The sequence below is a fragment of the Neofelis nebulosa genome, chromosome 2 (genome assembly GCF_028018385.1).
Source record: "Neofelis nebulosa isolate mNeoNeb1 chromosome 2, mNeoNeb1.pri, whole genome shotgun sequence".
Taxonomy (NCBI): domain Eukaryota; kingdom Metazoa; phylum Chordata; class Mammalia; order Carnivora; family Felidae; genus Neofelis; species Neofelis nebulosa.
The window spans coordinates 43886822-43899353 of record NC_080783.1 but is presented as its reverse complement, the minus strand read 5'-3'; the positions used below and the strand labels follow the sequence as shown (position 1 = coordinate 43899353).

Here is a 12532-nt window from a genome sequence, read left to right as displayed (position 1 = left end):
GACCAAATAATAAGATTGTCATAGAATATTTATAAAAGGCATACCCCGGTACAAAGTGAGGTAGGAAGTATGAAAAGGAAGAGATGAATTCATTTACTGGTTACCAAATGGCAACAAAAAGAAAACCACACCATAAAATTTCAAGATGAAAAATGGTAAGTGGATCAAAGAAAGGTATTTTAAATTGTTTTTTTAAAGTTTAGTCCACCAATATTGCCTTATATCTAGGCTCCTCACAGCATATTAACAAATACATAAAGCCAAAGCTTCTGAAGTTTACAAGTGGTGATAAACCCACCATAATAGAAAAAGATTTCAATATGTTGATTAAAAAAAAAATCAATGAATTTTCTAATAGGTCTCTCCAACTTCCTCTTGACTCAGAACAGTTCATTTAGCAGCCAGAGTGAGCTTTTTAAAACAGAGACTAATTCATGTTACACCCCCGTTCAAACTTGCCAATGGATTCCCATTTCATTCAGAATAAGACTAAGACTCTTGGTCAAGATCCCCAAACTTCTCTACAAAACAGCCCCAGCACACCTATTTGATCTCATCATCTTTAGTTATTTCATATTTTTAGATGAATCCTGTAAAATTCACAATTTCTCTAATAATTGATGAGTTTTGTACATTTAACAGACATTATTTGGATTTTTTTCTGATATTTCATTTTGTGCTTTCAATTTTTTTTTTTACAGATTCTAAATATTTATTTTTTTATTCCTTCAATTTCTTCTGCACTCTATTTTCATTCGTTGTCGTGGTACTTTTGAAATTTTACCATGCATGCTTAACATCTGTGTTTAATTTCCATTAGTAGTATCTGCATGGTGAACTTTTAAATTTGTATAATAACTTAGCTGGGTATAGAATTTTAAGTTGGTGGGTATTGTACTTCAGCTCTGTGAAGAAATTATTCTACTCTTCTTTCATTTCTGTTTTAAATTGGGCTTTTAGGTTATCTCTCATTTCTGTGTAGGTAATATATTTGTTCTCTCTTGCTACTTTTCGGAACTTCTCTTTCTGATGTCCTACATGCTTGGGAATCTGAATTTTAAGAATCCAAGAATGTATTATAGTACCCAGTGTAGTTCCTATTTACAGCGATGTTTTATAGTTAAATTTTTTTTTTTTGATTCTAGAATTTCTTTTAATGTGATAAGCTTGCCTATGCAATTAAAAGCCTGTTATATTTGGGGCAACTAGGTGGCTCAGTAAGTTAAGCATCCAACTTCAGCTCAGGTCATGAACTCACAGTTTGTGGGTTCAAGCCCCACATCGGGCTCTGTGCTGATAGCTCAGAGCCTGGAGCCTGCTTCAGATTCTGTGTCTCCCTCTCTCTCTGTCCCTACCCCAATCATGCTCTATCTCTGTCTCTCAAAAATTAATAAATGTTAAAAAGCTTTTTTAAAAAGTCTGTTATATTTTATCTAGTATTTCTATATATTTTTAGTGGGGTGGTTTTTTAAGTTCATTTAGAAATTATAAGTCCATACTTAAATTATGAACTATTTCAATATGAACAGTAAAAGCACTACATATGAAAGTATATAAAAAGTACCTCTCAAAAAGGTATAGAGTTAAATTCATTTATAAGAAAAAAAAAAGAAAGTTTCAACATAAATAAAGCACTTGAATAAAAAGTTAGAAAAGAACAAAAAAATAAGCTGAAGAAATAAGAGGGATACACCACCAGATTGATATGTGGTATATGACCACTACAAGTATGTACAACGATATGGAGCCAGAACTCTTACTCTGTTGGGAGAGTGTAAACCAGTATCACCATTTTGGAAAACAATTCTGGCATTATAGTGCAATTAAAGATGTGTATACTCTGTGATTCAGCCGTGCCACTACTAGTTATCTATCCTAGAGAGTTTCATGCACATTTCAAGCACCAAAGAGCACACACAAGAATATTCAGACCAACATTGTTTGAAATAGTGAAGAGTGAATAGTGAATAGAAAAAACCCAAACGTTCATCAATAGTAAAATGGATAAACTGTGATATATTCACACAATGGAATACTACATAGCAATGAAAACGAATAAACTACTGTGACACACATCAACATGGATGGATCTTAGGAACCATGTTAAGTGAAGAAGGAAAATTATGAAGAATAAATACACTTGATCACATTTATGTAAGGTTCAGTAACTTGGAAACATATATTATGTTGTCTAGGGACGCTGACCTATGTGGTTAAACCATAACAAAAAGGAAGAGACTGACAAGTGCAAAATTTAGATTTAGTGGTTACTCTGGATGGAGAGAGAGCAAAGTGGAGTTACAGAGGGGGCACAGGAGACTTCCAAGATTCTGGTAACCACCAGGCCTTTTATCCACATATGTATGTATAGACATCTGGAATGACACTCATCAAATATTAATATAGTTAAATGTAGGCAGTGGATTTTGAATTATTTCCTATTTTTTTTGCATTTTTTTCCTGTACTACTTCAATTTTTTATAACAAATATGCACCATTTAAATTTTTTAAAATGTCATTCTGAAGGAGACAGAGAGGAAGGTTGTTATAGCTATATGTCAGGCACTGTTGTAAGCACCTTGCATTTTTTTTTCATGTTTATTTATTTTTGAGAGGGAGAGAGAGACAGAGTGTGAGCAGGGGAGGGGCAGAAAGAGAGGGAGACACAGAATCCGAAGCAGGCTCCAGGCTCTGAGCTGGTAGTACAGAGCTCCATGCGGGGCTCAAACTCACAAACTGTGAGATCATGACCTGAGCTGAGGTTGGATGCTCAACTGACTGAGTCACCCAGGTGCCTCAGAAGGTTGTTGTAGATTATTTGTGTCTTCCCAAATTCGTATGTTGAATTCCTAACCCCTAATGTGAGGCTGTTAGGAGGTGGAGCCTTTGGGAGGTGATTAGTTCATAAGGGCAGAGCCCTCATGATAGAATTAGCACCTTAATAAAAGAAAACCTAGGCGTGCCTGGGTGGTTCCGTTGGTTAAGCATCAGCCTCAGTGCTGACAGCAAGGAACCTGCTTGGGGTTCTCTGTCTCCCTCTTTGTGCTTCTCCCCCTACTTGCTCTCTCTCTCTCTCTCTCTCTCTTAAAATAAATGAATAAACATTACAAAAAGCCAGAGAGTTCCCTCCTCACTTGCACCATGTGAGGCCCAGGGAAAAGACAGCAGCCTCTGAACCAGGAAGCTGAATCAGACACTGAATCTGCTGGCCCCTTAAACTTCCTTGCCTCCAGAACTGTGAGAAATAAATGTCCCAGAAAAAGACACAGTGAGGGAGATGAATAAGGAAAAGAGCCCTGCGGGAGACAGCCCGAGAACAAAGATCCAGCAATCAAGCTTCTAGGTATTTACCCAAATGCGTTGAGAACTCATGCCCACACAAAAATTTGCACATGAATGTTAATATCAGTTTTATTTGTAATCGCCAAAATTGGATCAACAAACTATAGTATATCCATACAAGGGAATATCATTCAGCAATAAAAAGAAATGAGCTATCAAACTACAGAAAGACATGGAGGAAACTTAAAAGCACATTACTAAGTGAAAGAAGCCTATCTGAAGAGTCTATATACTGTATGATTCCAACTATATGACATTCTGGAAAATGCATAACTAGAGAAAAATTTAAAAGATCGGTGGTTGAGGCGCCTGGGTGGCTCAGTTGGTTAAGTGTCTGACTCTCAGTTTTGGCTCAGGTCATGATCTCACGATTTCGTGAGTTTGAGCCCTGTGTCGGGCTCTGTACTGACAGTGTAGAGCCTGCTTGGGATTCTCTCTCTCTCCCTCTCTCTCTGCCCCTCCCAGGCTCATGCTGTCTCCGTTTCTCTCAAAATAAATAAATAAATAACTCTAAAAAAAAGATCAGTGATTTCCAGGGGTTCGGGATAAGGGAGGGAAGGATGAACTAATAGAGCAGAGATTTTAGGACAGTAAAACTGAAATGGTGGATACATGGCATTATGCATTTGTCAAAACCATAGAACTGGACAACATAAAAAGCAAACCCTCACGTAATCTCGGACCGTAAGTTAATAGTAACATATCACAATAGGTTCATCAAATGTACTAAGTGTACTACACCAATCCAAGATGTTATAATAGGGGAAATGGGGAGAGGCAGGTAGAGAGGGAGTATGTACTTTCTGCTCAACTTTTCTGTAAACCCAAAACTGCTCTAAAAAAAGTCTAAAAAAAAAAAAAAAAGGCCCAAGAACATAGTGAAGCATTCTTGAAATATCTAAGGCAGGTATTTGTTTTTAGCAAATCCTGACCTTACCACATTCTTTACAATTTTTTTAACGCTTCTAATACCCCTGGGGTCCGTACCAGTGTGATTCTGCTCACACTACTGAGAAACTGAGGCCAGAGAGTGTAAACTTCTTGCCCTGGGCCATGCAGCAAGTAAGTCACAGAGTCAAGATGCAACCTGGGACAGTCCTTGCTCCTGGCTTTGACCTGAAACTGCTTTCCCGCTAAAGGGGCTAAGGTGAGCTGGACATCAGTGTTCAACTGCTTCCCATCTCAGAGGAAATTAAAATATGGAAACTGGAGACCTCAGCTGCTCTGTAAAGAACTAAAATAAATCTGCCTCATACTTGTTTAATTCTCCTGGAACTGTATCATCTGTGCTTTTTTGCTATAATTGTTTAAACGGATTGTATTTGAAATATCAGGGGATGAAAATGTTCAAACCAGATAAGCACAGTGTCAACAGTGTTTTGATAGGAGGTTTTTTTCTCTTTTAATTCTTGGGGAAGCAGGGGATATTGTTCTCTCAAAAAGACTTGTCAAAAACAAAAACAAAAAAGAAACCATAGTGGGAATGTGATACATTAGAAAGAAACATTAAATGCAGGTTTAAGTCTACAACCATAGTTGACAATGTTCTTTATTGCTATTTTTAAAAATTTTTTTTTTTTTTCAACGTTTTTTATTTATTTTTGGGACAGAGAGAGACAGAGCATGAACGGGGGAGGGGCAGAGAGAGAGGGAGACACAGAATCGGAAACAGGCTCCAGGCTCCGAGCCATCAGCCCAGAGCCCGACGCGGGGCTCGAACTCACGGACCGCGAGATCGTGACCTGGCTGAAGTCGGACGCTTAACCGACTGCGCCACCCAGGCGCCCCTTTATTGCTATTTTTTACTGTATTCTGAATTAATGCAAATACCCAATAAGTATCACTTATAAAAGGAAGGAAAGAGCAAGTGTTTTGTCAATTCAAAATATCTTAACCAACCCAACTGTTTTTTGAGTTCCTAGTTTGTAGTAGAACCGCAGTGGGTACCAGAGGGAGAAGAGAGGCCAAAAAAGGAGGTCAGGCTTTTACTTCAAAGAGCTTGTGACCTGCTTAGGCACATCCAGCACAGAAGAGATGCTGGTTATCTTGCCACCTGTGCTCCATGAAGGATGAGAATAAGGGCTAAGGTGGTGAAGATTTCCTTGGTGCACTGGGACGTCCATAGGTCCTCCAGGAACCACTGGAAACTGGCCTGCAGTAAGAGGGATGGTTTTGCATTCCTGGCCATGGCATAGTCATGAGCGAAGGCTCCGAGTCTGTCAAGAGTGAGTTTGGTGTGTTTAGGAACAAGGAGAAGATTTATTCTTCTGAGACAGGAATGTTGAGGAGCTTGGAGCAGTTTGTTGGGAAGGGTCTACAGAGAGAAGATGCTGGAAGGCCAGTGACATACGCAGAAGAGTTTGTGCTTGAGTTGAAATGTGAACGGGAGTTATTGCAGGTTCTTGAATTCCCTTGAAATCTTATCTCCACCCTCCAAAAAAGATGGCCTTTAAATTTACTCTTCATTTACACCAAGAAAATCCTGTTCTTTTTCTACCAACAACAAAAATCCTTTATTGGAAGCCTATTTATTTTGCCGGAATAAAAACTCCCATATTCTTTACAATCCCAAAAAGTAAATAAAGATCATACTCATTTACATGAAAAGATGTGAGAATTCAGAAAGATTAAGTGATTGCCCAAGGTCACATTTTGAGAATTTCAAATTTCAGAATTTCCAAAGACCATGCCTCAACCATTTTATCCATCTATGTCCCTCTAGCAAAGTGACCTGTAGGACCTTTGCTTCTAGACCAGATAAATGTTATTGATACACACACACACACACACACACACACACACACACACACTACACATACACATTTTGATTTTAGGCTTTAGGGGTCACTCTGTCACAACTGCTCAACAGTGCCACTGCAGTGCAAAAGCAGCCATAGTCAATATGTAAATGAATGAGCATGGCTATTTCCACTAAAATATAAAAATTTGAATTTCACAGAATTTCCATGTCACAAACTTATTAATATTTTTAATTCTTTGTCAACCACTTAAAAATGTAACAACCATTCTTAGTCATGGCCTCTCTAAAGAAGCAGTGACCACATTTGACTTGTGGGTAATGGTATGCCCACCTCTGTTTTAGGCTTATTGATTACAGCACTAAGCTAATGAAGCCAAGGTTAACTGTCTTATCTCTGTAAGAGATTGTTTGCTTTATGCTGTGGCAAATCCTGTTTTGTTGGCAACAAGCTATTTTCCTACCTAGGCCGAGTGTCTTGCAAATTTGTAGGGCATTACAAGGGCAAAAATGGCTCAGTGCAATCCAAACAATAGGAAAAACAATGTATATGCCCTTCCTACAAGCGTTAATAACTTCCAGCACATTTTTCTTATAGCCTAGATGAAATTTTCTAAAAACGTATTCATCGGAACTTTGGGATTTTAAGAATGCCTCACTGAAAAACAGCACATGCATTTTTCATGTTGTTTAATACATTGTATAGACACTCAGAAAATATTACAGCAGTTCACATTAAGAGTTTGTTATGTGTGTTAGCACCTCTGGGTTTAACTCAGTATTAGCCTGCCTTTAATTCTTTAGATCCCTGTTTCACTCTCTTCATTCATTCATACCTTTAATCAACAAATAGTACACACCTGCTATATATCCAGTCTTGTGATGGGCACTGGGAATTCAAAGGTGAATACTAAACTCCACAGTTTTGGGGAGAAGACAAACACATATTTGCCTGGGTGAGCCTTTGGAGAGCTAGAGGCTAGAAAGCCAGAGATAGGGGCTAGAGAGTACCAAGGAATGCTTTTGAAGGAGGTGAGATTTGAACCAAATCTGAAAAGATACATACAACCATGATACCTCTATCTATAAATGAAAACAATAGTAACTAAATTGTTACATAAGAGAAAAAGGCAAGGGAGGACTGGGGGAGAGCCATGAACCTACTGTCTTTCAAATCCTTGTTCCGGGGAGTGTCACATTTGAACATAACTAGTAAATAGTCACATGCAAATCACACACACCCTCCCACTTAGAGTGTATTTCAGATTCAGAATTTCATGAAAAACACACATTAGTTAAAATGTAAAATGGTAAGAGAATTCAAATTTTCCCTCTTAAATCTGAATTGAAAATAATATTATAAGGGTACATATATTTTTTTTAACTGAATTTAAGACACAGAAATCCAAATATTTTTGAAAAAGTAGAATGCATTCTCACCTGGAGGACTTTCCTAATTCTTTTTAGATTGTGTATCAAGAGCAGATTTTTCTCTTTGGAAACGCGACCTAACTGTTCATCCAGTTGTATTAACAAGTTTTGAAGAAGAATTGTTGCCATGGTTTCATTGTTGGAAGCCACCTCCCTAAAAAACAAAAGTGTTATTAGTCAGCAGGAAACAACGTCCAGTAAAATGTCTACTTCTTTACCATACTAGTTTTAAAGAGAGATAAATGTATTCCACAGTGATAAGCATTTAAAAGCTTTTAAAACTTAAATTTTACACATCCAAGTATACTCAACATCACTAATCATTGGGAGATGCAAATCAAAATGTGAGCTACCATTTCATACCTATTAAATGGATGGCTATTATTGAAAACCCAAAATAACAAGTGTTGGGGATGTGGAGAAACTGGGGCCCTTGCACATTGCTGGTGGAAATGGAAAGCAGGATGGAGATTTTTCAAAACATAAGCATAAATTACATATAGCAATTCCGCTTCTGGGTAGATACCCAAAAGAATTGAAAGCAGGAATTTGAACGGATATTTGTACATCAGTGTTTGCATCAGCTTTAGCCACAATAGCCAAAAGGTAGAAACAACTCAAATGTTGGTTGACAGATGAATAACCCAACAAAATGTGGCTTATATTTATAACAGAATGTTATTCAGCCTTAAAAAGAGAAGGAAATTCTGATATATGCTACATGAATGAACCTTGAAAAAACATGTGACATGACATACATCAGCCACGAAAGGACAAATATTGTGCAATTACACTTACATAAAGTACCTAGAGTAGTATATTCAGAGAGACAGAAAATAGAATGGTGGTTGATAAGTCTGGGCTACAGAGAATGAAGAGTAGTTGTTTAATGAGGACAGAGTTTCAGTTAGGGAAGATGAAAAAGTTCTGGAGATGGATGGTGGTGATTGTTGTACAGCCACATAAGTATACCGAATGCCACTAAATTGTATACCTACAAATGGTTAAAATGGTAAATGTCATGTATATTTTCTCACAATAAAAAAGAGAACTATTCAAAGCAAAAAAAAAATTAACTGTACAAGGTAAACAGAGCTTTAAAGAATGATTGTAAAACATAATAAAAAATAATTATTTACATGGAGTTTGTGTTGAAAATTGATGTAAACAATAGTTTTATTTCTTGGCCGTTTAATAGTTAGGAATTACTGGGATTGGGCTTACCAAAAAACCCAATGCACTAGAAGCCTTAAATTTTCATCTACAACAGATGAAACCAGAAAAGATGATGATTTTCCTCCTCAGAGGAAGCTTTCCAAATCCTTGATGAAAAATATGCATCTACTCAGTCAAAAAAAGATCATAGAATAACTCCACATGGATATGGCATAAGGCATTTGTATATCAACCTCTAGGGAAAATACAATAATGTTTGGTCCTACCAGTCTTGATTTTCAATCCACTGAGCCAACAGATGTCGAATTTCCATAGGAAAGTTGTCATCGTAGAATTGATCTACTTGCTCCAAAAATTTGATTTCTAATTGTTGGACTTGATTCCACTGAGACATGCTATAAATGAAGGGTAAAATTAAAGTTTACAAATGTTAGTAACTGTGGTACATGTGTTTTTTCCCCCTTAGATTTCAGACAAAGACGATGTTGTCCATTAGTTAAGTAACCGGTGAAAAAATTTTCTTTCATAGTCACCTTATTTAAGAAAACAGTAAAGAGAAAATGCTTTCAATCCAAAGATAAAAGCAATTCTCAGCTTTTTCCCAAGTCATCCCTAATGCACGGAACAGGATTCTTTCTCTTTTCCCAAACCATGTCCTGCTTTGCTCTAACAGGAACTCCAGAACTTTCTCCAGAAAGATTTCATTCCCTGTCAACACTCCTCACCTTACCCCCATTCTGTCCTGCAAATCTGTGTTCTCAGCAAGCTCACTTGCTCCCTCTGCACTCTTGACTTTGAGCAGCCTGAGGCAAATAACATACTTAACTGCACCTTCAAAGACCTTCTTAGGGCTTTCTATATGAGGAGTACCCAATAAAAGCTTCCTGCGTGTCGGACTGCCCAGTCCTTTTTCTTTTATTTCAGATTTGTCTGGCTTCCAGAGTCAGCTTCCTATTCCCAGACTTCTGATCAAATTTGGTCTTAGCTTTTATGAAGAGCTTCATGTATGCATTTTCATGGGCTCTAATTCTTCCAGTTCAAAATATCTGTGAACCAATGCATATTTATATTTCTCTGTTTGATGATACACTATGAATGGGCAGAGCTTTTAAGGTCTACTTTTAATTCACCTCTGATGTACCACTGACAGTGGTTAAACCCTCAGGTTATTTAAGGAGGAAGAAACCACACTTGAGATGTATGTGGCAGCCCGTCACAAAACAAAAGTATGTTTCCCTATGTTATCCTACGCTGGCCAGTTTAGAAGCTTTAGACATTTCCTAACTCAGGGAGATTAATATGACGTCTTGAAGTTATAGTACTTTACTTGCTCCAAAGTCAAAAGTTCTGATTGTTTTATCGGCAATTTTAGATCAAGGAACAAAACTTTTACATGATTAACCACCATAATATTTCGGCCTATCTTGTAGGTAAGTTTTCCTTTTGCTCACAGAAGGTCACAATAATAAATTTCATGTATTTCATACACATATTCCTCAGGTTTCAAATGGAACAATTCAAATTCAGATTCCCTGATCTAAATGTATAGAAGAATGTTTTTCTAAAAGAAACTGGCAAAAGAAATAATGTTTTATTTTCATATCACTTTGTGTCTTGAAGACCTTTACACACACAGTTGTAGGCACGTTGTGGGGGCTCAGTAAGTGCTTGTTAAATGCAGAGTGAGTGGCAATCCTGATTTTGTCATGAATAGGAAGGTGGATAGTAAGTTTGACCCCAACTTTAAAAATGACAAACATCTGAGGAACAAGTAGGCAAAATGACCCCTGCCTAAGATGCACAGCTCTTAAGGACGGATCTGAGGTTGTCTTTGCAGATGCTGGGCATATATACACACACCACACAAAACTGGGATGTTTGGTCCCATGCCACAGTGCCATTGTCCTGCTACATCCCTGTTTTATTCTAGTTAATGGTGAGAGCACATGAGCTGAAAATGCCATTACAATCTGTTTTCTAACTAAGAATTAACTGGACTGAACTGACCCCAAAGTCAGAAAAATTACTCCTAGGACCCGGGTCCACCTTCCTGAGAGCTGAACTTAAGGGTTCAGCTGAACCTGAAGGGCTGAAGAAGGGAAGGATAAGGTGTGTGGTCCGAGGACCCTCTTCTCTGTTGCAGCCTCTAGAAATGCCTTTACTCATTCTCCCCTCCTTTGCTTTCACTCTCTAAGCGCTAAGTCTCCCATCACAAGAAAACTATAGAACATTTCTTTTGAAAACTGAGCGCCTCTCGATTCTCTTGAATGTCTGGCCCTAGATAAAGGGGCATTTCGTCGCGCTGTCTGGGGGCTAATAGTGCCACGCTGGCTCCATGACACATAGCTTGCAAAGGAGATGACATGTCCGAAAATACCCCCTCTCAGCAAAGCCACAGCCACTGGCCAGCCTAGCTCCAGACTTTTCTCTGAAACCCGTGTACTCAGTCTAATGTCAGACATTATAGCGCAGAGAAGCTGGTTAAGAAAGAGAAGGGGGGCTCACTTTCAGCACTCCGCGAGGACACACCTCCGCATCAGCCACCACGGTCCCTCCCGCCGTGCAGATGTGCGGGCTGAGCTCCCGAGTCTCGCGCACAGACCTGCGCGGGAGCGCATCTTTGCCTCGTGGAGTCGGACGCTGTTCAGAAGAACCCATCCTCACACCAGTTAAAGTGAAGTGAACTGTCACACCACCAAGTGCACAGCCCCGGCGGCATTCTGCATAAGCATTTCCTGACCCGCGCTCCTCCGGAGAAGCAACTCCGAGGTGTGATCTGCCTACTTACCTGGCTCTCTCAGCCCAGGCCCCAGGCGGTGCCAAAGTCCAAAGTCAGAATCGCCCCTCACAGTCCCCAGGACAAAGCCGCTGACGCCATTGTCAGTAGGGGATTTGCATTTCTCCTCCCACTTGAGGCCTTCCTGTGCGTCAGTGGTAGAGTCTCTGGGACTTTACTTGAGTCGGTTCCCACCCACTCTCTATTCTAGAAATGCTAAAGAACAGAAACAATCAGGCTGGAGCCCCTCTGTAGGGCGCCTTCTCTTTATCCCCCCCCCCCCTCCCCTGCCCGCCATCATTCCTGCGACTGCAGGTGGTCTGAGGGTGTCGGGAGGTGAATGAGTAGGTGGAGTTACGCGCATTCATTTTCCTCAGGGGGGTCCCATACATCTGAGACCCCTGCAGACTTGTCTGGAGCTAAATTCCTGGCTTCCTGGTTTCCTCCTTTGAGGCTTCACACTCACCCTGGTGAGCCAGCCCCTGGGATGGAAGGGGTGCCAGGACTGAAATATCAAACTCCTAGACTTCACTGTGCTCCAATTCCAGCAGGGTCTGCTCACTAGGAAGAAGACAACCTCACCCAAAGGTTTGGGCCAGCTCCTGTGTGGGCCACTCATGCCTGCCGTCACTAGTCCAGGATTCTCCTTCCCACTTGCCAGGTAGCCCTGTTCCTGGTCACCGTGGTATGCTTTTCTCCCTTTGTGACATGGGCCTATTCTAGAATCACAGAGCTGGAGGGAGCTTTGGTCTCATCTGATTCTAACACCTCTTTCATATCTGGAGAGACTGAGGCCCAGAGAGGTGACAGGAGTTATTCAATGAGTTAGCTTCTGAGCCTGGATAAGAGGCCAGGGGTTCCATTCCCTCCTTGGTGGTCTTTTTATTTCATCTTCTCCAGGCTAGATGGTAACCCTCAGCACACACGAGTTCTATGAACGTTCAGGCAAATAAAGACAGAAAGACCGAACAAGGCAGAAAGAATGACTCGGTTTGCTCATGCCTGAGCCTACAGCAATACACCAAAGTAAAAGGCCTGCTTCCTCACTC

At 39.7% G+C, this 12532-nt stretch overlaps 1 protein-coding gene across 12 annotated transcripts in view; it reads right to left on the bottom strand.

The window, feature by feature from the left end:
• Nucleotides 1-12532, bottom strand: part of STAT4 (signal transducer and activator of transcription 4) — a 114031-nt gene that overhangs the window by 79702 nt on the left and 21797 nt on the right. For 8 of the 12 annotated variants that reach the window (XM_058710975.1, XM_058710994.1, XM_058710984.1 and 5 more), the window contains 2 exons: nucleotides 8974-9102; nucleotides 7541-7685 (listed from right to left, as the gene is read on the bottom strand). In XM_058710975.1, the coding sequence (XP_058566958.1) occupies nucleotides 7541-7685; nucleotides 8974-9101 (273 nt within the window). In that variant the 5' untranslated portion in view covers nucleotide 9102. The other 4 variants (XM_058710915.1, XM_058710943.1, XM_058710960.1 and 1 more) reach the window with 4 other exon arrangements.